Below are 24,809 nucleotides of genomic sequence, written 5' to 3'. Positions count from 1 at the left end.
GCTCACCCAAGCTTAGGAAGGTTCAGAGGAACCACAGTCATCCCAGGCAGCCCTTTTCCCAGCCTTCTGGGTCCAGGGCAGCTGAGGAGAGGCCCAGGGACACTAACTACAGATCAGATGGCAGGGGATGTTCTCAGAAGGCTGTGTTCTCAGCTTGGGCCCGGGGACCAAAGAGCTGTTCAGCAACGACTTTGCCGTCATACTTGGGCAGTGTGCCCCCAAAGTCGGAGGGCAGGGTGTCCTCATTGAACTCCTCGTAGAAGCTGGAGAGGTCTTCTCCGTGGACAAAGACCTGCAGGGGAGCAGAGGAGATAGAGCTGAGCAAGGGGGTTCCCTTAGGATGAGGGCTGGGAGGAGAAGAGGGACAGGACAAAGGCACACATGCCATCTCTGCCTGGTGATGGCCTGCTCAAAAGTCCTCCTTGTTGTGCTGTCTGTGGGATCCACTTGGTTCAGAACCCTGGTACAGAGCCTGAGGAGGGCTCAGGCGGGGTGCCCTCCTCCTCCACCTTCATCCCTCTTGTCTCCTGAACCCTTTCCTGCTACAACCCCCTTCACTCACTCACACACCAGACAATCACCGGGCACCTTCCCTGCATGGCCACGCACTCACCCTCTGGAGCAATTTGCTCTTCAAGAAGGGCTTGACCACGTTGTAGGTTGTGGTGAAGTACCACGGCTGGTGGATGAAGTGGATGGCTTTGAACCGGGCTGGGAAGGAATCCTGCAGGGACAGACAGCACCCCACCACATGCCCCATGACCTCAGAGGTTCCCACTCACTCTCCCACTGCCTCTCCCCATGACAAGAGGACAGAGTTGTCATCACTCGGTTGCCCCAGAGGATAGCCCACTGAAGGTTCCATCCCCAGGCCAGCAGCTGGGGAGCCCTGGCTTCACTGCAGCTCCAAACTGAAGGAAGGATGCCCCAGAGGCCACGCAACCCAACACTCATCCTGCAGATGCACAAAACCTTGTAATTAGGTGGAATAAGGAAATGAAATGGTAGCCTTGCTTGGTTTTTAGGTGACCAAGGTTTTTCAAATCCACTTGCCTGCTGAGCGGACTGCAAACTATTATAGACCAGAGGTACACTATTGTCATGCCTCATTGTCCTTTGTCCCCTCCCATGACTCCCACCTCCCATCTCTCCTTTCCAAGGCAAAGCAGATTTAAGATTAGATTAGGTCTAAGAAAGGACTTCTGACACATGAGTATATAGGAGTGAGTTGTCAGGAGCATTAATGAGATCTCTTTCTCAGGAGAAATTCACATCCAGAGGGAGGCAGCATGACATATGTGGACAGAGAATGGGATTCTAGGTCAGAAGGTGTAGGTTCAAGTCCCGCCTCTGCCACTTGATAGCTGTGTGACCTTGAGAAGTCATTCAAATCTCTGAGCCTAGATTTCCAGGTTTGTAAAGCGAAGCAGGGAAGCAGGGAGAGAATGCTTTTAAGAAGTTAATAAATTAATGAATGTGAACACGTGGCAAACTGTTGATCACCACGAAGTGTTTGTGGCTGGGGCTGTGATTGTCATTGCTCTTTTGGGCACTAGGCGGCTGTCTTCTCAGGTCCCTGCCAGCATCATTAAACTGGGAAACCCGGCCCAGCCTCCCAGCCTTCCCACCCGTGAGAGGCTCCTGCAGGACAGGGTTCTGTGGCCTCACCTGGAGCATGTCCACCATCTTCCTGAGATCTGAACCCCGAAGTCCAGCAGCCTGCTGCATGGTAAAGCCCTTGAAGTTCTCAATGATGCAAAAGCCATTAATTTGAGTTTCCTCATTCTCCAGTAGCTTCTCCAGGATGAAACAGTATGCCTGCAAGATCTTGGGCACAATGTAAATGGGCTGTAAGATCCAACCCACAAAGACAGTTAAGACTCAAGGTCCTAACGGGAGAGCTAACTGGTATACCCCTTCCCAGAGGTAATTTGTCACAGGCTTTGAGCTGGGACAGTCCACCTCTGTGAATGTATGCCAAGAAAATAATCTTCAATGTCATATCCACGGTTAGATGCCAGAGTGTTTATCCTTGTACCCCTATGATAGTGGAACAACCTAAATGTCCAGCAATAAGGGACTGGTGAAATTATGGTGTATTCATGCCATGGAGTATTCTAGAACGGTGATATATAAGACTAATGATATAGAAAGATATCCATTCATGGTGTATTATTGTAGCATACAATCCCATTTTTATAAGAAAAAATATGTATGTCTATGTGCATATGCGTTCACATATGTTTCTAGGTTTCTAGAAAAAATAGGCTGGAAGGATGTCAGTGGTAGAAATCTCTGGGTGGTAGAATTGTGGATGATTTTAAATTTGTGATTTTTTTGGTATTTTCTAAAATGAGTAGATATCACTTATGTAACAAGAAAAAATATTTGTAAGTCTCTTCCTTACCATACGTATGTATGCCTCAGTCCTAAAGCCAGTATCTTATTCAGTAGCAAACACTACAGGCATCCCTAATACGATCAGGAACAAGATAAGCATGTTCACTTTCCCCACCACTCTTCAACTCTGTGTTGGAAGTAGTGGCCAGTGCATCCAAGTTGTTTTTTTTTTTTTTTAACTCAAGGGTATAAGAACTAGAAGAGGAAAAGAAAAAATATCCCCCATTTACAGATAATATGATAGTATTCTTAGAAAATCTGAGAGAGTCATTTATATGAGTAACATAAATAACAGAAGAATTCAGTAAAAATACCAGGATACGAAATTAACATACAAAACCAATAATCTTCATAGATACAAAAAATAACCAAGTAGGAGATATAATGGCAGAGAAAGTCCCACCTATAGCAACAATAAAATAAATACTTACGACAAACTTATTAACAAACATGCATACGGTTTGAAAACTTTAAAACACTCCTGGAAGCTCAAAATGTAAAAGGGAAGGCATCCCTTTTTTGTGGATAGTACCACTGGCCATGGATGTTGCATTCATAAAGATGCTGATTCTCCCCAAGTTTGTTAGTTATATTAATGTTACACCAATAAAAGTCTCCTGACATTTCTCCTAGAGCTTAATAAATTAATTCTAAAGTTCATAAGGAAAGGTAAACATGCAAGAATAGCTAGAAAAGCCCTGAAAAAGAGGAGCATTAAGGACAGAACTAATCCCAACAGATATTAAACATTCTATACCATCTCTATAATTAAAACAGTGTGATATTGAAGCATGAAAAGACAGACCGATGGCACAGAATAGAAAGTCCAGAAATAGATCCAAACACATATGAAGATGCAGAATATGATAAAGATGGCATCTCAAGCCACTGGGGAAAATGATGGACTTCTAAATAAATGGTATTGCGACTACTAGGCAGCATTTTCTAAAATGAGTTTGTACTTTTTTTTTAAGGCCTGGTGGCACATGCCAAAGTTCTCCCAAGATAAACCCTAGTTCCGCCACTAGGACAGCTCTCTTAAAGGCCTGACAAGTAAAATCACATATATATATGGTCTGTGTCGCTCTCAGCTTTCAGCATTTGGCAGGGCTGATCTCAGCTCGTGGCCCACAGCTGTCACTCCCACTTGGCAGGGGTACCAGGGGCTGGCAATGTACTGGCCAGTGGGCCCTGCCTTCAAAGCTGCTGGGTTTTCCAGCTGCCATGGCACATCCTAGGATTTCTCCTCCTGCCGGGAAAGGGCCTGGTGCCATGAGCTACTGGCCATTCCCCCACAAACCTCGCCTCCTGGGGAGCCAGGAATGAGGGTCCAATAGAGGCCAGGTTTGGAGGAGGGAGCCCAGCCTAGGGGATGGGAGGGAGCCAGGCGAATCCCCACTGACCTCATCAAAGGTGATTTCTTCAGAGTCCCAGTTCTCAATATTGAAGAGCATGACCACTCGGCCATACTTGTCCCGACTGGAGAGGACACCAGGGTAGCCAGCCTCGACAGTGCAGCGGACAGCCTCCAGGGACAGGCTGTCAAAGAGCTCTGGGTACTGCAGCCGGAAGTTCACATAGCCTGGCAGAGGGGGAGCAGAAGAGGCCCCTCAGGGAGCCAGCCCATCCTGGGGTGGCACATGGTGGGCATCCGGAGACCCAGGCTCCTGCTTGGCTCCTCCACCTACATGCTATGTGTAACCCAGCAGGATACTCAACCTTTCTGTGCCCCATATTACCTCTCCAAAAAATAGGACGATAATATTGGCCTATCTCACCAAATTGCTGTGGTAATCAAACAAGATTCCAGGTACAGACGCCATGAGTAAACTGTAAAAACACAAGATGTAATCCTAAATCGAAGGACAATTACTATTTGGTATTTTTCTCTTTCCCAACAGTAGAGGCACAGGTTTCTCAGTTGGGCACAGGGTTAGCTGAGTGGCGGGGTGGGGAAATGACCCCCAGATAAAACCCAAAGCAGGACACAGAGGCCCTCTCTGACTCCAGCGGCACTCCCACCACCCACTAACCCCACCCTGACCCATCCTGAACAGGTCCCCGCCTATCTGCGATTGTCTCTTCCACCAAACCCCGGAGGGACCAGGCCCAGAGGAGGTTTGGGGAGGCATTTGCCAAGGGAAAGCCACTGACCTCCTCGCTGCTCCTCCAACACTCCAGGCCCGTTCCCACCACCTAGCCTTCGTCTTTGCTGTACCCTCTGCTATACTGCTCTTTCCCCAGGCATCTCATTTCCTTCGAGTTTTTCTTTAAGAGTTCTCTTTGCACTGGAGCCTTCCTAGCCTCTTTACCTGAAACTTCAACCCCTCAGTCCTTTATATCCACCTTCTTTATTTTTCTCTGTATATTTTTATTTTATTTGTCTGGTTTATTATTTCCACCATTAGACTATAAGACCCACGAGGGCCGGCAGTTCTTGTCTGCTTTGTTCTCTGCCACATCCTTTGGCCTCAAACAGCGGTTGGCAAAGCAAAGCAGAGAATTACCATTTGCGGAAGGAAGGAAGAAGTAAGGAGAATCATCAGCCTGCATAGGGCCTGCTCAGACACCCCTTCCCTCCACCAGCACCAGGGACTTGATTTCCTTAAGACACTGGTCTTCATCCCGTGGGCACGGCCAGGTTGGTTCTGTCCTTGGGACTCACCCCCAGGGCTGGCACCATCTTCAATTCTACTATGCGTGAGGTTTGGGTACCTGAGGGGAGTCAAGCTCATACCCACCTTCCCTGCAGTGCTCCAGAGCCAAAACCTAGGCTGGGCGGGTGGGGAAGGGGAGAGCAGGGGTGAGAGAGGAAACTACCCCAATTTGGGTGACTCAGTTCTGCTCATTGAGACTCAGGAGAGTGGAGAGGCGGGGCCAGACCTCTAGGAATCTGGTCCTGCCAGACTCATCCATTCATTGTCAGAGCTGAAGGGGATCTTGAAGGCTATGTAGTTCACACACCCATTTTACAGGGAAGGAAAAGGAGGCTCAGAGAGAGTGACTTGTATGGCACAGGGAATGGGAGGGAAGTGAAGGAGTCGGTCTCAGTGCCCGGGTGAGGGTCAACGCCCTCCTTATGACCTTCCCCCCTTCCCCCCTCACTCCCCACCCGCCGTAGCCTTCCCAGGGCCACCCATCCGGCGCAGGCCTCACCTCTGAGCAGCTCGTAGGCTCGGCCCACGTGGAATTTGCGCGCGCGGATGAAGCGCAGGAAGAAGGCGCTGTCCTTTCCCTGCACCCTCTCCGCCACGGCCACGGCCAGCTCCTGCCCCGAGGCTGCCTCCCCCTGCACCAGCTCCTGCAGCTCCCGCACCGCCTCCTCCCGGGTCTCCTCCCTCTCATTCAGCTCGTCCTTGGCCTGGAACAGGGGTGGGGTGCAGGCACGAAGTCAGGTAGGCGCGGGTGCGGGAGGCTCCTCCAGGTGCCAGACCGGCTGAGGGGCAGAGGGCACGGCAGCTGGGGCCATGGCTGCTCTGTCCGCAGGGGCAGCTTCTGCACTGGCAGCACCTCAGACTGCCAATTACATTTGGAGAAAATTAAGTCAAACTTTCATCCTGGGTTTGTTTGAGGAGACAGCCAGAGAGCTAAACGTTTCTAATCACAACAGCCTACTGGAGCCCTGACTTAGCACACTGCTAAGTCCTTTAGATACGTTATGTTTTTAAGTCTTTGCCACAATCCGTCACAGGAAGGTTGTCATCTTATCCCCATTTCTCAGGGTGAGCAGACTGAGGCTGATAGAGGTCAAGGTATTCTTGACCAAGGTCACCCAGATAAAAAGGGGTGAAGCTGAAACTCTTACTCAGGTTGGACTTTTAATCGCTTCACTCTGCTGCCTCCCAGGCTCATTTCTGATCTTTCCAAAATCAAAGATACCAGGCGGATGGCAGCCTGTCCTCTGCCTCCTATTCCTCCCCTTGGCTGAGCCTGGAGAACTCCTCAGCATGCCAGGGGCAGCTCTTTCCTTGGATGGCATGAGGGGGAAAGGCAGGTCTGGGGGAGCTCAGAGCACCTTTCCCTTGAGACACCCAGGGAGCAGAGATGGAAGCCAGGAGCCCGGGTCCAGCTCAACCCCAACACAGCTCTGCCACCCTCCACAGAGCACAGTCTGATAAACTCCGAACTGGTTCAACAACTTTCTTTCACAGGTACAGAAAGCAAGACCCAAAGAGGGAAAGAAGTTTGCTCAAGGTCACACAGCAAGTTGGAAGTCGGTCTGGTATTAGAACTCAGGCCTTTTCCTATCCAATGGGGGCAGCAGGTGGATCCCTGTTCTCCAAGACCATTGCAAACCAATGTTCCTCACATCTGAGTCTAGGATGATCCCTGGTCCAGAAGCCCTAGGTCTCGGCATTGGTTTCAGGGAACACTGTTGGTGCCATAGTCTTGGAATAGGCTGGCCTGGACATCTGGTCACCCCAACTGCTGCCATGGCCCTGACCTTCAGAATAGCCCCTAGAACAAGCCAGTCCTTTAGGTCCAGAATGACCTGGAGAGCTGGTGCTGGACCTTTTCTACAGGAGAGAGGATGCTATCAACATTCCCCCTTGTTGCCTCTCTACCCTGTCCCTCTGCACACCCCGGGGCCACCTCACCTTCTGCAAGGTGTGGCGGGGCAGCTGGCTGCACTGGCCAAAGACAGGTCCGTGGTCTTTGGTTGTAAGCCGCTCCAGTTGGGCACGGAGCTCTTGTTCCTCTTCAGGGACCATGCGGAATGTGCCCGCCTGGGCAGAGAGAAGTAAGGAAAAGACAGGAAGAGACCCCCAGCAACCTGAGCAAGCCAGTCAAATGGGTCTGCTCAGACCCTAAACTAGTGCTTTTGCCCAAGGTCACCGTTGAGCTTCCTCCCTTTGGGTGGGGTCAGGGACCGCAGAGAGGTTGTAGGGGTGAATGCCCATAACCCTGCGCAGACCAGATGACAGAGAAACAGGAAGGGAGAAAGGGAAGGAGGGAAGGTGGATGGAGGGGAGCCCCAGGGCACAGGGGTACTCACCCCCTCTGACATGCTGCCTCTGGAAGACTCGGAGTGCTCGGAAAATGAAGGACCCCACTTCTTCTGTCCTGGCCTCTCCAGGCAACCTCCTTCCTAGGAGAGGAAGTCAGGGCTGCAGTGGTATGGAGAAACTGTTCTGTTATTGTCTCAGAACAGTGGATCTCAAACTTTTGAGTGCATCAGAATCACATGAGGCATTTGTTAGAAATGCCGATGCCTGGGCCCTGCACCTGTGATTCTGACTCAGGAGGTCTGAACTGGGGCCCGGGCATCTATACTTTAAAACAGCACCCCCGGTGGCTCCGAAGAAGGTGGTTCTTGGGCTACACTTTGGGAAACCCCACTTTGAGAAGGAACACACACAAAAATACCTCAAACCTCAGTTCTTAAGATGAGTTGGCCCAGCCAGGGAAAAACTAGGAAAAACTAGGATCAGCCTCCATTCTCAGTTACATGATCACTGCAGGATAAGGCAATCCATCCTCCCATTTGTGACCCTCCTTTTCCAGCCCAAAGGGGCACCTCAGAAACTTCCCAGCCTAGTGGATGGCCCCGTTCCAGTGAATTAACTCTCCAGAGGGGTGGTGGCTAGTTACATAACCATAACTGGGTGCGTGTTCTGTGCCTTGTGATGCGCTATTTTCAAATCCATTGTCTGGGAGCCAGCATTATTATTCCCATTCTACATAGGAGGAAACAGGCCCAGGAGAATAAGTGACTTGTCCAAGGTCACACAGCCCTCAATAGCCAGGGATCGGGACTTAAGACCAAGCTGTGAACTTTCCATCAGCATCAAGAGGCAGCCTGTTGTGGCAAAAGTTAGACTGCGTTCGAATTCTCTCTTCCATTTGCAAGCTTTGTGATTTAACCTGTATCTTGGCTGTCCCCTGTACAAGGGAGATGGAAGTTTATGAGGATTTAATTAAATAATGAACACAGAAGCAGTGCCTGACCACCATAACCAATTTCACTGTGCACATGACAACCCACTGAGTATTTTTGGAGACAACTCTTCTATTTCCAGATTTTCCCCTCTCTTACCTAAATGTCCCCAGACCCGTCACCACCCTGCTCCTGCCTCTGACCAGGTTTCCGTTGGTCAGTTCTGTCATCTGTTCACTGTTGATTAGTAGCAGAGGTGGGACTTGAACCTATGTCTGCCTGAGACCTAGACTTGCCTTGACACCTAGAGCCAAGACATCTCCAGGCAAACTCCCTAGGAGAGCTGGTGTCACAGAAAACCCTTTAGGGTCAGAGAGAACCAGGTTTGAATCAGGCTTTGTCATTTACCACCCATATGAGCTAGGGCGGTAGGTTATTTAACCTTTCTGAGCCTCAGTTTCCTCATCTGCAAATTGGGGATAATAACCACACCTACCAAATAGAGTTGTAATGAAGATCCTGTAATTTCTGTAGGGTACCTAGCACAGTGTTTTGCTCTAAAACATAGTTCCCCTTCCCTTTCTTAGCATCATACTGATCATTACCCCAACTGGCACAGAGAGACTTAGAGGATACCAGGGAATATCTGAGGATCTCCCATTTCCTGCCTCTCCCACTCCACAGACCCAGCAGGGCAGGGAGGTTCTGGGGGCTGTCATGCACCAACAGGAATAAAATCTAAGTCAGCTTTCTATCAGGTAGACTTCCAAATATGCAGGCATATATACAAGACAGACTGAAATACGACTGTGCTCTCCCTTGGATTTTGCTGGAACAGAAAGGGAGAGGCTGATAGAACTCCCTGAGCAAGGGGCTCAGACAGGAGAGACAGTGGCTAAGACACCCCCAGCCAGTTAGGCAGCTCATCAGGACAAGATCCTAGATCTTAGAAATGGAGGGTTAAAGTCAGTACAGCAACTCTTTTTAAAATATGCCCAATCTACTAACTCTGATTTTTTAAATATTGATTTATGAGCTGTATACAAGAATATATACCCACCCCTCCCTCCGTGTCGAGGCTGTTCCCTGCCGTCTAGGGTTGCCAGTTAAAATGCAGAATGCCCAATTACATGTGAGTTTCAGACGAGCAAAAGTTTTTTTGAAGTGTTTAAGTATGTGCCATACAAATTTGGGACATACTTATACTAAAAAAGTATTTGTTGTTCATCTGAAATTCACATTTAACTGGGTGTCCTATATTGTTATTTGCTAAGTCTGCCATCAGGTTGGTCTGGCTCAACCTGAAAAATGGCTAGCTGGTTTCGGTTTTTGAGCAGCCTGAGATGTGGTCTCCCCACCGCTGACTCCTCACCCTAGTCCTGGGCTTCCTGGCCCAGCCAGGCCCCTGCTACTGACTTACCTGCCAAGTCAGCGGCTCCTCCTTGGGACACCTGGTGCCTGTGTCCTCCAGGGCCTGGAGGTTGCCTCCTCTGGGGGCGTGGTCCAGTCAGCAGGTTGGAATTAGCGTGTCACAAGGAACTTCTCACGGCCCACAGTTTCCCGTTAAATCAGGCTCACAGGGAGGCCCAGATTGGGGCAAGTGACGCACCAGGGGGGGAGAGGGGATCAGCCTGGGGCTGGCTGGAGCCACCTCAAAGCCCTCCTTTGTGTGCGTCTGCTCCAGAGTTCCTGCTCAGCCATGTGGAAGCCGGGCTATGGGGATGGGATCTGGGCCAGCCCCATATGCTTCTCCTCCCTCTCTCATCGCAGGGAGGTCTGAGAAAGCACACCCCTGGGTAAGACATGCTCAAGATGGAGGGAAATTTTAAATGTGATTGTAGATGAAATGGCAGCTGTGGAGAATCCTGGCCTGTCACCCTCTCCCCAAGCCCGGCAGGGCCTGGCGTGGTCGGGCAGTGAGTGAGGCCAGCTGGGAAATGTAGCTGGTTAAGATTGAGTGTGGAAATGACAAGACAGGCTGACCCACTTTTAGGCTGTGGCGTGCAGTGATAGGAGCCTGCTTGGGCACCAGACTGCCCACTTTTATATCCTAACTCCGTCACCTTCTAGCTGTGAGACGTGACTTCACCACTCAGTGACTCAGTTTCCTCCTCTGAGAAGTGGGAATAATTAGAGGAAGTCCTATCTCCCAGCATTTCAGAATGGGACTGTATTTCGTTGTTTGTTGTTGTTTGCTTTTGTTTTGGTTTTTTTTTTTTTTTTTGGCCTCACCGCGTGGCAAATGGGGATCTTATTTCCCTGACCAGGGATCGAACCTGAGCCCCCTGCAGTGGAAGCATGGAGTCTTAACCACTGGACTGCCAGGCAAGTCCCAGAATGTGACTGTATTTGGAGATAGGGTCTTCAAGAGGTAATTAAGGTAAAATGAGGTCATCAGGGTGGGCCCTAATCCAATATGACTGGTATCCTTATATGAAGAGGGAATTTGGACACAGACAGTTACAGAGAGAAGACAATGTGAAGACACAGGAAGAAGGCACCGTCTACAAGCCAAGGAGAGGGGTCTCAGAAGAAAGCAGCCCTGCGGACACCTTTACCTTGGACTTCTAGCATTCAGAATTGTGAGAAAATGAATTTCTGTTGTTTAAGCCACTCAGTCTGTAGTACCTTGTTACAGCAGCTTTAGCAAACTGATGTAAGTGGGTTGTTGGATTTTTTTCCCAGGTATTTCACAGAGCGTGAGGCTCATGGGAGATAATGGAGGTGGAGGTGAGGGCTCAGGCTCCCCACAGGAAGGAACTATGGAGGCCACAGAAGAGGCTTTGTCAAGCTGGGTAATGGACTCTAGCACAAAAAACAACGCTCCTGTGCACCAAGAACACTTTCGAGTTGATGGCATAGCCCCGACGGAAGTGAGCTACTGTTCCCAGAGATTTTCAGGATGCTGGCAGGCCGCGAGGCCCTGTTTAAAGAGCAGAGCTTTCTATGACATTCCTCTGCTCACAGCTTTTCTCTGCCTCTGCCCTGCCCTTCCCCCTTCCCAAGAGTCACGTTCATGTCCAGTCTCTCTGGCTGGAACAATAGTACCAGTGTGTGAGCAGAGATGCTGCCCTCATTGGCCCAGACACCTGTGCTGGCCACATTGGCGGACTCTGTGGGCTCCCTGGCTCTCTCTGCCAGGCTGGAGGGAGGGGGCTTGCATTTGCTGTGCCCCCCATTCTGTACAGTGGCAAGAGCCTTACCAGTGTTATCTCATCCAGTCCTTTCAGATGTGAAGTAGAGAGTAAATTCCCTGTTTCCACAGAATAGGGAACTCAGAGTCAGAGAGGTAAGGAGACCTGCCCAAAGCCACACAGCTGGTAAAGAGTCAAGTCCTGGTCTCTCTAAAGCCCTGTCATTATTCAATGCACAAGGCTGCCCCCTTCTCCAGAAGCGAGAGCGACACAGGTGTGACTGCCCAGAGAAGTCACACCTGCCCCCTGGCTGCTGAGGAAGGTGACATCACCTCACCTTCCTGGGAGCAGCCTCAGGCGGCAAGAGTCTGGTCATTGCCATTCCCTCTTGGCCAGTACTAATACTCCTGGGCCAGGGAGGACCCCAAGGGGTGCCTGGGCCTCAACCGCTCCTTTGAGAGATGGGAAAACCCAAGTCGAGGAACATTCTACACCTTCCTTAAAATTACCCAATGGTATTGAGTGCCCCAACTAGCATGGGCTGACCCACAGGGCTGGCAGCCACCTCGTGCTCTAAAAAGCTCCAGTTGCTCCGGGAGCCATGCTCATTCCATGAAAAAGAGTCTGCCCTGTGGCAGTGGGGGAGTGAGAGGTGTCAGAGATTAAAGTAATGAGGAGTAGAACAATAAAATCAATCTGTATGCTTGTTGAAAGAATATTTTCTAACTAAGTAGGTTTAACAATATGAGGAAAAAACAGTTGGTGCTTTCAGATGGGAAGTTGGCTTTAGCTCCCCACCACTAAAGAAAAAGATGTAAGTGTTTGCTATGGACTGAATGTTTGTGTCTCCCACCAGATTCTTATGTTGAAGCCCTAACCACCAATGTGTTGGTATTAGGAGGTGGGTCTTCTGGAAGGTGACTAGATTTAGATAAGGTCATGAGGGTGGGGTCCTCATGATGGAATTAGTGCCATTATTAGAAGAGGAAGAGACACCAGAGCCCTCTCTCTCTCCACATGAACACATGGAGAAAGACCTCATGAGGACACAATGAGAAATCTGGCAATCTGCAAGCTTGGAAGAGGGTCTTGACCATGCTAGTCACCTGATCTTGTGTAGTGAAATGTAGTGGAATAACAGAGGACATGGAAAGGAGATGTGACCCATGAACCCCTCGGCAGACCGAGGGCTAGCGAATAAGCCAGAACCCCTTGGCAGACCGAGGGCTGGCGAATAAGCCAGAACCCCTCGGCAGACCAAGGGCTAGCGAGTAAGCCAGAAGTGCGGGCAGTCCTGGATACTTTGGGCGCTGATCCATGAAATGATCTCAGTATAATCAGAATGATGGGAACACAAGGAAATGTCCTTGTGCTACTTTAGTATAATCAGAATGATGGGAACACGGAGATGTCCTTGTGTTGCTTGTGAGCTCAAGGATGAAGCACAGCATGTCTTCAAGAAAGCCCATTGTTGCTTGTATAATCAATAAAAGCATATGTTGCTGCTTTGGCACTTCTGGAATGTTAAGAAAACAAGTCTTAAGATGTAAACATAGATAATGTCTAAATAAAAGCTACCACAGCAGGACAGACGGCGCTGTTTTGCCTGAGCGAGCGGCAGCCCTCTACTGCTGTGTTTTGGCACAATTCATCTCGTGTGATGAGCTTACTTTCGGCCCTGTCATAAGAAAACTACAACATCTTGTGCTTCCAGCCTCCAGAACTGTGAGAAAATAAGTGTCTCTTGTTTAAACCATCCAGTCTATGGTATATTTTTATGGCAGTGTTTATAGGAAGGAAGCCGTTGAAAGGGAGAGGTTAAAGACAAAGGTCAGAGAGGGGTAAGTGATAGTAAGTAAGGTTCTTGGTGAGAAGATGGAACAGAGCGGGAGTCATTGCTCCAGCAGAAGTACCAGCCTTGGCTGGGTTGGTCAAACACTCTCCCATTGCTACAGAAAGCTAAAGAGAAGAATTTGTGCGGATGACAGTGAGTTTAAAGGTTTGGTGTAAAGTTAAGCTCACCTGCTGTGAGGAAAGGAGGATATAAGAAAGTTTGAAATAATTCTCATGAAGAAAAAAAAGGTTAAACTTACTAGGGAAGATTGGCTGTGTTGAAGGCTTGAGATTGGTTACAATGACTTCTTCTTTTCAAACTGAAGTATAGTAGATTTACTATGTTGTATTAGTTTCAGGTGTATAGCACAGGGATTCAGTTATATATATCTATATATTATATATAATATATATATAATATATGTATTATTTTTCAGATTCTTTTCCCTTATAGGTTATTACAATATACTGAGTATAGGTCCCTGTGCTATACAGTAGGTCCCTGTTGGTTATCTATTTTATATATAACAGTGAGTATATTTATCCCTCCTGCATCTTTCCCCTTTGGTAAGCATAAGTTTGTTTTCTATGTCTATGGATCTATTTCTGTTTTGTAAATAAGTTCATTTGTGTCTTTTTTTTTTTTTAGATGCCACATATGAGTGGTATCATATGATATTTGTCTTTCTCTGTCTGGCTTACTTCACTTACTATGATAATCTCTAGGTCCATCCACGTTGCTGCAAATGACATTATTTCATTCTTTTTTTAATGCCTGGGTAATATTCCACTGTGTGTGTGTGTGTGTGTGTATGTGTATATATATATATATATATATACCATATTTTCTTTATCCATTCATCTGTCGATGGACATTTAGGTTGCTTCCATGTCTTGGCTATTGTAAATAGTGCTGCAGTGAACATTGGGGTGCATGTATCTTTTTTTTTTTAACATCTTTATTGGAGTATAACTGCTTTACAATGGTGTGTTAGTTTCTGCTGTATAACAAAGTGAATCAGCTATACATATACATACATCCCCATATCTCCTCCCTCTGTGTCTCCCTCCCACCCTCCCTATCCCATCCCTCTAGGGGGACAAAAAGCACAGAGCTGACCTCCCTGTGCTAGGGGAGGACACAGCGGCTGCTTCCCACTAGCTATCTATTTTACATTTGGTAGTGTATATATGTCCATGCCACTCTCTCACTTCGTCCCAGCTTAACCTTCCACCTCCCCATGTCCTCAAGTCCGTTCTCTATGTCTGCATCTTTATTCCTGTCCTGCCCCTAGGTTCTTCAGAACCTTTTTTTTTTTTAGATTCCATATACATGTGTTAGCATACGGTATTTGTTTTTCTCTTTCTGACTTACATCACTCTGTATGACAGTCTCTAGGTCCAACCACCTCACTACAAATAACTCAATTTCGTTTCTTTTTATGGCTGAGTAATATTTCATTGTATATATGTGCCACATCTTCTTTATCCATTCATCTGTCGATGGACACTTAGGTTGTTTCCATGTCCTGGCTATTGTAAATAGAGCTGCAATGAACATTGTGGTACATGACTCTTTTTGAATTATGGTTTTCTCAGGGTATATGCCCAGTAGTGGGATTGCTGGGTCATATGCTAGTTCTATTTGTAGTTTTTTGAGGAACTTCCATACTGTTCTCCATGGTGGCTGTATCAATTTACATTCCCCCCAACAGTGCAAGAGGGTTCCATTTTCTCCACACCCTCTCCAGCATTTATTGTTTGTAGATTTTTTGATGATGGCCATTCTGACCAGTGTGAGGTGATACCTCATTGTAGTTTTGATTTGCATTTCTCTAATGATTAGTGATGTTGAGCATCCTTTCATGTGTTTGTTGGCAGTCTGTATATCTTCTTTGGAGAAATGTCTATTTAGGTCTTCTGCCCATTTTTGGATTGGGTTGTTTGTTTTTTTGATATTGAGTTGCAGGAGCTGCTTGTATATTTTGGAGATTAATCCTTTGTCAGTTGCTTCATTTGCAAATATTTTCTCCCATTCTGAGGGTTGCCTTTTTGTCTTGTTTATGGTTTCCTGTGCTGTGCAGAAGATTTTAAGTTTCATTAGGTCCCATTTGTTTATTTTTGTTTTTATTTCCATTTCTCTAGGAGGTGGCTCAAAAAGGATCTTGCTGTGATTTATGTCATGTAGTGTTCTGCCTATATTTTCCTCTAAGAGTTTTATAGTGTATGGCCTTACATTAGGTCTTTAATCCATTTTGAGTTTATTTTTGTGTAGGTGTTAGGAAGTGTTCTAATTTCATTCTTTTACATGTAGCTGTCCAGTTTTCCCAGCACCACTTATTGAAGAGGCTGTCTTTTCTCCATTGTATATTCTTGCCTTCTTTATCAAAGATAAGGTGACCATATATGTGTGAGTTTATCTCTGGGCTTTCTATCCTGTTTCATTGATCTATATTTCTGTTTTTGTGCTAGTACCATACTGTCTTGATTACTGTAGCTTTGTAGTATAGTCTGAAGTCAGGGAGCCTGATTCCTCCAGCTCTGTTTTTCTTTCTCAAGATTGCTTTGGCTTTTCAGGGTCTTTTGTGTTTCCATACAAATTGTGAAATTTTTTGTTCTACTTCTGTGAAAAAATGCCATTGGTAGTTTGATAGGGATTGCATTGAATCTGTAGATTACTTTGGGTAGTATAGTCATTTTCATATGTTGATTTTTCCAATCCGAGAACATGGTATATCTCTCCATCTATTTGTATCATCTTTAATTTCCTTCATCAGTGTCTTATAGTTTTCTGCATACAGGTCTTTTGTCTCCTTAGGTAGGTTTATTCCTAGGTGTTTTATTCTTTTTGTTGCAATGGTAAATGGGATTGTTTCCTTAATTTCTCTTTCAGATTTTTCATCATTAGTCTATAGGAATGCAAGAGATTTCTGTGCATTATTTTGTATCCTGCTACTTTACCAAATTCATTGATTAGCTCTAGTAGTTTTCTGGTAGCATCTTTAGGATTCTCTGTGTATAGTATCATGTCATCTGCAAACAGTGACAGTTTTACCTCTTATTTTCCAATTCGGATTCCTTTTATTTCTTTTTCTTCTCTGATTGCTGTGGCTAAAACTTCCAAAACTATGTTGAATAATAGTGGTGAGAGTGAGCAACCTTGTATTGTTCCTGACCTTAGTGGAAATGGTTTCAGTTTTTCACCATTGAGAATGATGTTAGCTGTGGGTTTGTCATATATGGCCTTTATTATGTTGAGGTAAATTCCCTCTGTGCCTACTTTCTGGAGAGTTTTTGTCATAAACGGGTGTTGAATTTTGTCAAATGCTTTTCTGCATCTATTGAGATGATCATACGGTTTTTCTCCTTCAATTTGTTAATATGGTGTATCACATTGATTGATTTGTGTATATTGAAGAATCCTTGCATTCCTAGGATAAACCTCACTTGATCATGTTGTATGATCCTTTTAGTGTGCTGTTGGATTCTGTTTGCTAGTATTTTGTTGAGGATTTTTGCATCTATGTTCATCAGTGACATTGGCCTGTAGTTTTCTTTTTTTGTGACATCTTTGTCTGGTTTTGGTATCAGGGTAATGGTAGCCTCGTACAATGAGTTTGGGAGTGTTCCTCTCTCTGCTATGTTTTGGAAGAGTTTGAGAAGGATGGTGTTAGGTCTTCTCTAAATGTTTGATAGAATTTGCCTGTGAAGCCATCTCATCCTGGGCTTTTGTTTGTTGGAAGATTTTAAATCACAGTTTCAATTTCAGTGCTTGTGATTGGTCTGTTTATATTTTCTATTTCTTCCTGGTTCAGTCTCAGAAGGTTGTGCTTTTCTAACAATTTGTCCATTTCTTCCAAGCTGTCCATTTTATTGGCATATAGTTGCTTGTAGTAATCTCTCATGATCCTTTGTATTTCAGCAGTGCCAGTTGTTACTTCTCCCTTTTCATTTCTAATGCTCTTGATCTGAGTCTTCTCCCTTTTTTTCTTGATGAGTCTGGCTAACGGTTTATCAATTTTGTTTATCTTTTCAAAGAACCAGCTTTTAGTTTTATTGATTTTTGCTATCATTTCCTTCATTTATTTCTGATCTGATCTTTATGATTTCTTTCCTTCTGCTAACTTTGGGGGTTTTTTGTTCTTCTTTCTCTAATTGCTTTTGGTGTAAGGTTAGGTTTTTTATTTGAGATGTTTCTTGTTTCCTGAGGCAGGATTGTATTGCTGTAAACTTCCCTCTTAGAACTGCTTTTGCTGCGTCCCATAGGTTTTGGGTCGTCATGTTTTCGTTGTCATTTGTTTCCAGGTATTTTTTGATTTCCTCTTTGATTTCTTCATTGATCTCTTGGTTATTTAGTAGTGTATTGTTTAGCCTCCATGTGTTTCTATTTTTTACAGATTTTTTCCTGTAATTGATATTAGTCTCATAGTGTTGTGGTCGGAAAAGATACTTGATACAATTTCATACTTCTTAAATTTACCAAGGCTTGATTTGTGACCCAAGATATGATCTATCCTGGAGAATGGTCAATGAGCATTTGAGAAGTGTAATCTGCTGTTTTTGGATGGAATGTCCCATAAATATCAATTAAGTCCATCTTGTTTAATGTATCATTTAAAGCTTGTGTTTCCTTATTTATTTTCGTTTTGGATGATCTGTCCATTGGTGAAAATGGGGTATTAAAGTCCCCTACTATTATTGTGTTACTGTCAATTTCCCCTTTTATGGCTCTTAGCCATTTGCCTTATGTATTGAGGTGCTCCTATGTTGGGTGCATATATATTTACAATTATATCTTCTTCTTGGATTGATCCCTTGATCATTATGTAGTGTCCTTCTTTGTCTCTTGTAATAGTCTTTTTTTTTAAGTCTATTTTGTCTGATATGAGAATTGCTACTCCAGCTATTTCTATTTGCATGGAATATCTTTTTCCATCCCCTCATTTTCAGTCTGTATGTCTCGCTAGGTCTGAAGTGGGTCTCTTGTAGACAGTATATGTATGGGTCTTGTTTTTGTATCCATTCAGCCAGTCTATGTCTTTTGGTTGGAGCATTTAATCCATTTACATTTAAGGTAGTTATCAATATGTATGTTCCTATGACCATTTTCTTAATTGTTTTGGATTTGTTATTGTAAGCCTTTTCCTTCTCTTGTGTTTCCTGCCTAGAGAAGTTCCTTTAGCATTTGTTGTAGAGCTGGGTTTGGTGGTGCTGAATTCTCTTAGCATTTGCTTCTCTGTAAAGGTTTTAATTTCTCTGTCGAATCTGAATGAGATCCTCGCTGGGTAGAGTAATCTTGGTTGTAGGTTTTTCCCTTTAATCACTTTAAATATGCCCTCCACTCCCTTCTGGCTTGCAGAGTTTCTGCTGAAAGATCAGCTGTTAACCTTGTGGGGATTCCCTTGTATGCTATTTGTTGCTTTTCCCTTGCTGCTTTTAATATTTTTTCTTTGTATTTAATTTTTGATAGTTTGATTAATATGTGTCTTGGTGTGTTTCTCCTTGGATTTATCCTGTATGGGACTCTCTGCACTTCCTGGACTTGATTGACTATTTCCTTACCCATATTAGGGAAGTTTTCAACTATAGTCTCTTCAAATATTTTCTCAGCCCCCCTTTTTTTTCTCTTCTTCTTCTGGGACCCCTATAATTTGAATGTTGGTGCATTTAATGTTGTCCCAGAGGTCTCTGAGACTGTCCTCAATTCTTTTCATTCTTTTTTCTTTTTCTGCTCTGTGGTAGTTATTTCCACTATTTTATCTTCCAAGTCACTTATCTATTCTTCTGCCTCAGTCATTCTGCTATTGATTCCTTCTAGAGAATTTTTAACTTCATTTATTGTGTTGTTCATCATTGTTTGTTTGCTCTTTAATTTTTCTAGGTCCTTGTTAAACGTTTCTTGTATTTTCTCCATTCTATTTCCAAGATTTTGGGTCATCTTTACTATCATTACTCTGAATTCTTTCTCAGGTAGACTGCCTATTTCCTCTTCATTTGTTTGGTCTGGTGGGTTTTTACCTTGCTCCTTCATCTGCTGTGTATTTGTCTTCTCATTTTGCTTAACTTACTGTGTTCGGGGTCTCCATTTCACAGGCTGCATGTTCATAGGTCTTGTTGTTTTTGGTGTCTGTCCCCAGTGACTAAGGTTGGTTCAGTGGGTTTTGTAGGCTTCCTGGTGGAAGGACCTGGTGCCTGTGTTCTGGTGCATGAAGCTTGATCTTGTCTTTCTGTTGGGCAGGACCATGGCCAGTGGTGTGTTTTGGCATGTCTGTGAACTTATTATGATTTTAGGCAGCCTCTCTGCTAATGGGTGGGTTTGTGTTCCTGTCTTGCTAGTTGTTTGGCATAGGGTGTCCAGCACTGTAGCTTGCTGGTCGTTGAGTGGAGCTGGATCTTAGCATTGAGATGGAGATCCCTGAAAGAGCTTTCACCATTTGATATTATGTGGGGCTGGGAGGTCTCTGGTGGACCGATGTCCTGAACTCGGTTCTCCCATCTCAGAGGCTGAGGCCTGACACCCAGCCAGAGCACCAAGACCCTGTCAGCCACATGGCTCAGAAGAAAAGGGAGAAAAAGAAAGAAAGAAAGAAAGAAAAATAAATAAATAAATAAAATAAAGTTATTAAAATAGAAAAAAATTATTAAAAATAAAAAGTAATAAAAAAAGAGAGAAAGAAAGAAGAGACCAACCAAACCAAAAACAAATCCACCAGTGATAACAAGAGCTAAAAACTATACAAAAAACAAAACAAAAAAAATGGACAGTCAGAACCCTAGGACAAATGGCAAAAGCAAAGCTATACAGAAAAAATCACACAAAGAAGCATACACATACACACTCACAAAAAGAGAAAAAGGAAAAATATATGTATATAAAATTAAAAAAGAGAGCAACCAAATCAATAAACAAATCTACCAATGATAATAACTCTAAATATTAAACTAAGATAAATATAAAACCAGAAATAAATTAAATGCAGAAAGAAAACCCCAAGTCTACAGTTGCTCCCAAAGTCCACCACCTCAATTTTGGGATGATTCGTTGTCTATTCAGGTATTCTACAGATGCAGGTACATCAAGTTGATTGTAGAGATTTAATCTGCTGCTCCTGAGGCTCCATGGAGAAATTTCCCTTCCTCTTCTTTGTTCGCACAGCTCCTGGGGTTCAGCTTTGGATTTGGCCCCACCTCTGCGTGTAGGTCGCCTGAGGGCGTCTTTTAGGAAGTCTGAGGTCTTTTGCCAGCGTTCAGTAGGTATTCTGTGGGAGTTGTTCCACATGTTGATGTAGTTTTGATATATTTGTAGGGAGGAAGGTGATCTCCACATCTTACTCCTCCACCATCTTGAAGGCACCCCCCATGTACCTTTTTGAAGTATAGTTTTGTTCAGATGTATGCCCAGGAATGGGATTGCTGGATAATATGGTAACTCTATCTTTAGAGTTTTCTACAATGACTTTTAGGGTCCCCATGAACACAGTCACGTGAAGCCTCCAGCACAACCCAAGCAATCCAGATATAGCCACAACAAAGAATATGGCTGGCCTCATACAGGGTTAGGATTTGCCAGATGGGTGGATGGAAGGACAGACAAGGGGGCAAGTTGAATTCAAGATGAAGGAGGAGTGAGGGACAGCAAAAATTAGAGAATAGTTAAGTGGGAATAATTGAGCATTGAAACTGGACTAAGAGGAAGCTGCTGTCTGAGTAGTGATTCTGCTCAGGCTGTGTCCAGGAGAGTAAGTGGCTGAGGTGACATAGATGAGGAAGTCAGGGAGATGGGAAGAGAAGCACCAAGAGGCCTCATGTAGGATGGAGGATCCACCTCAGTTTTGCAGCCATCTAGGGTGACAGCAGAAGAGGGTCACGTGAAGTGGAAGATGAAGAAGAGGCATCTACCTGTCGTCATCAAAGGGGCAGAGATAGCTGCTCAAAGTTTGCTGATTATTTACAAGCCAGAGCAGATCACTAGGTTCACAACTGGCCTGATTTTTTCAAAAAACTTTTTTATTTTGTCATAATTTCAGAATTACAGGTCACAAAAATAGTACAAAAACTTCCCATATGCCCTTCACCTAGAAGTTAACATTTTATCACATTTGCTTTACAATTCTCTGTCAATATATACATACCATATTTTTTTCTAAACCATTTTAGTGTAAGTTGCAGACATGATGCCCCTCTTTTCCTAAATACTTCAGGATGTATTTCCTAAAAACAAAACATTCTCTTAATTAACCACAGTATGAATATCCAAATGAGGAAATGAACATTGTTATAATACTACAATTGAATAGTCCATAAACCTGAATCAAATATCACCAGTTTTAAGGGACCAGGTTTTTTTGGGTGTTTTTGGCTGCTTTGGGTCTTCGTTGCTGCGCATGGGCTTTCTCTAGTTGTGGTGAGCGGGAGCTACTCTGCATTGCAGAGTGCGTGCTTCACATTGAGGTGGCTTCTCATTGCAGAGCATGGGCTTTAGGCACACAGGCTTCAGTAGTTGTGGTGCATGGGCTCAGTAGTTGTGGCATGCGGGCTCAGTAGTTGTGGCCTGCGGGCTCAGTAGTTGTGGCACAAGGGCTTAGTTTCTCTGCGGCATGTGGGATCTTTGCTGACAAGGGATCGAACCCATGTCCCCTGCATTGGCAGGTGGATTCTTAACCACAGCGCCACCAGCGAAGCCCCCAAAGGGCCAGTTTTTAAGGATTACTTTCCACCCTGCTTCCCCTTTCCCAAGTCCTCTTCCTGTCTTCCAGGCAGGCCTCTGAGAAACAAGAGACGGAGCAGGGTAATGGAACTAAACTTTTTGTTTGTTTGTTTGTTGTTGTTTTGAACTTTTAATCTTCAAATGACTGCCGATTCACAGGAAGTTTCAAAAGCAGTAATGTAGTTTTAAGTCAAAATTTTCATTTTGAAATTTAACATTTCATTGAAATAATTTAAAAACCTATTTTTCTAAGGATGTGTTCATAATTTTGCACCCATTTAACAAATATCTGAAGCACCCACTGTGTGCCACTTTTCCAGACCCTGGGATTACAAATGGTGAGCTGTTAAACCTCTACCTTAAACCCTACTAAGTCGGAATTTCTTCAGGATGGAGTCAGATGGTTCTTCTTAACAATCCTGTGACCTGCCCACGTAGTAGGATCTTTTTTTTTAATCTTAATCATTTCTAAGTATACACTTCAGTAGCGTTAAGTACATTCACATCGTTGAGAAACAGATATCCAGAACTTTTTCATCTTACAAAACTGAAACTCTATACCTATTAAACAAGAGCTCCCCAATTCACCTTCTCCCCAGCCCCTGGCAACCACCATTCTACTTTTTGTTTCTTGGAGTTTGAACCCTTTAGATACCTCATGTGAGTGGAATCATATAGTATTTGTCTTTTTGTGACTGGCTTATTTCACTTAACATAATGTCCTTCGGTATCATCTATGTTGTAGCATGTGAAGGGATTTCATTCCTTTTTAAGGCTGAATAGTATTCCACTGTATGGATACACCACATTCTGTTTATCCGTTCGTCTGCCCACGGATGTTTGGGTTGTCTCCACCTTTTCACTATTATGAATAATGCTTCCCTGAATATGGGTGTACAGATATCTGATTAAGATCCTGATTTCAATTCTTTTGTATACACACTCTGAAGTGGGATTGCCGGAGGGAGCTGAAACTATTTTTTTTAATTCAAAAAATACTTTATTGGTAAAAGATACTAAACATCTGAAACTTCAGTGACTTGTAATCTTTTTGCAATAGTAACATCAACACGGATCACCAGAACTACATTATTAAGTGCTCCTAAACACTAGGCTCCTTATACATGCTACCTTGATTATTCTCTCAAGCAATGCCGCCCTTAAACCCAGGCAACTGGAGTGCTTGGACTGGGTGGGTGCCTCAATATCTCCCTTCCTAGATGATGAGGAGTCCAAGAAACTTGGAGTGTGAATGCACTGAAGCCCACGTGCCCTCCTTTAGACCATGCTTGGGGTACCTTCCCAAACATCCCCAAGCTCAGTTCCTCGGCCTATACAGGCTCCTTCCTAAGTCCACCCTCCCCAGAGTGGACCTGCTAGTGTGCACAGCATAGTCAAGGGTAGCCAAGGGCAGCTTTAGAGGAGAGACATGGTGTGGATTTTCAGGCTGGGTGTCCACATGCAGGCATATGAAGCCCTTCACACTGCAGGATAGAGTGGGGAATGATAGGGGGCCTCCATTTGTACTTTTCTCTGGACTCCTGCAAATACCAGTAGCTATAATATTATTATCCAAACATGAGCTACTGACAAGGTCTGAAGAACATTTGATTCCAGTGTTGTAAACCTGTTTTTAACTGGCTGTGTTTTCTAGAATCAGTGTATCACTAGCTGACCAGTGTATGGAGTCTAGTCAGTTGAAGCAGATTGGTAAGATTTGCTGCTTAGTAAGGAAGCTTGCACCAGTGTGAAAAACATTGTTATGAATCTAAGTCTGTTCTCTTCCTTTGCATATGTAACACCCATTAGCACTAATGGAAAATACAGATGATACATTCATGCAACAAGGGGAGGCAAGACCCCCTGCCGCAATTGTCAACGCCAGTGGGTAGATGCTCACACAGGCAATGCAATAAGTGCACCTGGGATGCAAAAATGGAAGTTCAAAAAGGCAAATGAGCCCTTTTGAGCTACACAAATTCATGGCTGCCTGGCTCAGTCCCAGAAGCAGCCTGGAAGGGTGGTTTTGTGGGGAGAAGATGAGGTAAAGTCATCTGATTCCTTGGCAAGCTAAAGGATTCCTCTCAGGAATAATCTTCCAACCCCGCTGCTGTGTTTTAGCCAAATATCACAGCTTAATATTGGGCCAGAAATGTGGTAGAAGTAAAAAGTACTTAAGTAGTGTCATAGGCTTCCCTGGTGGCACAGTGGTTGGGAGTCTGCCTGCCAGTGCAGGGAACGCGGGTTCGAGCCCTGGTCTGGGAGGATCCCTCATGCCGTGGAGCAGCTGGGCCCGTGTGCCGCAACTACTGAGACTGTGCTCTAGAGCCTGTGAGCCACAACTACTGAGCCTGCATGCCACAGCTGCTGAGGCCCGCCTGCCTAGAGTCTGTGCTCTGCAACGGGGTAGGCCACCGCAGTGAGAGGCCTGCACGCTGCAGCGAGGAGTGGCCTCCACTTGCTGCAGCTGGAGGGGCCTGTGTGCAGCAACGAAGACCCAGCACAACCCAAAATAAATAAATAAATAAATAAATAAATTTATTTTAAAAAAAGAAGCGTCATAAACAAGTAGCAGACCTAGGCACCTGAGAGGCATCATTCTCTTCCAGCCGCTACGTTTCTTCCAGAACTGGCCAAATAGATCCATCCTACCCCTGGGAACTGGGAGACAGGCTCCAGACTGCATGCCCCCTGATCTTAGCATTCCTTCACATGCCATCCCATGGTCTCACATTTGGCAAGTCCAAATCTGAAGGCTTCATCATCAACTCAAACTTTCATCCTTCCCTGTGTGTCAGTCAACTGGCAGTATCACCAGGGTGCACCCAGTCACTCAAACCTGAATATTCCTCAAACC

General features: G+C 45.0%; 1 protein-coding gene across 1 annotated transcript; it reads right to left on the bottom strand.

The window, feature by feature from the left end:
• Positions 1–6: 6 nt before the first annotated feature.
• On the bottom strand, positions 7–8,606 carry RLBP1 (retinaldehyde binding protein 1). Its single transcript, XM_027089286.1, has 7 exons — positions 7,397–8,606; positions 6,999–7,127; positions 5,557–5,761; positions 3,804–3,982; positions 1,669–1,827; positions 614–724; positions 7–292 (listed from the first exon to the last, which is right to left on the bottom strand). The coding sequence occupies exons 1-7, from the start codon at positions 7,406–7,408 to the stop codon at positions 134–136; spliced, it is 954 nt and encodes a 317-aa protein (XP_026945087.1). The 5' UTR covers positions 7,409–8,606; the 3' UTR covers positions 7–133.
• Between the last annotated feature and the right edge of the window lie 16,203 nt (positions 8,607–24,809).

This window comes from Aethalodelphis obliquidens, unplaced genomic scaffold, assembly GCF_003676395.1.
Source record: "Aethalodelphis obliquidens isolate GAN/ISIS:26980383/991018 unplaced genomic scaffold, ASM367639v1 scaffold65, whole genome shotgun sequence".
NCBI classification, from domain to species: Eukaryota; Metazoa; Chordata; class Mammalia; order Artiodactyla; family Delphinidae; genus Aethalodelphis; species Aethalodelphis obliquidens.
The sequence above is the reverse complement of the archived record's forward strand: the minus strand, read 5'-3'. Positions and strand labels throughout refer to the sequence as shown.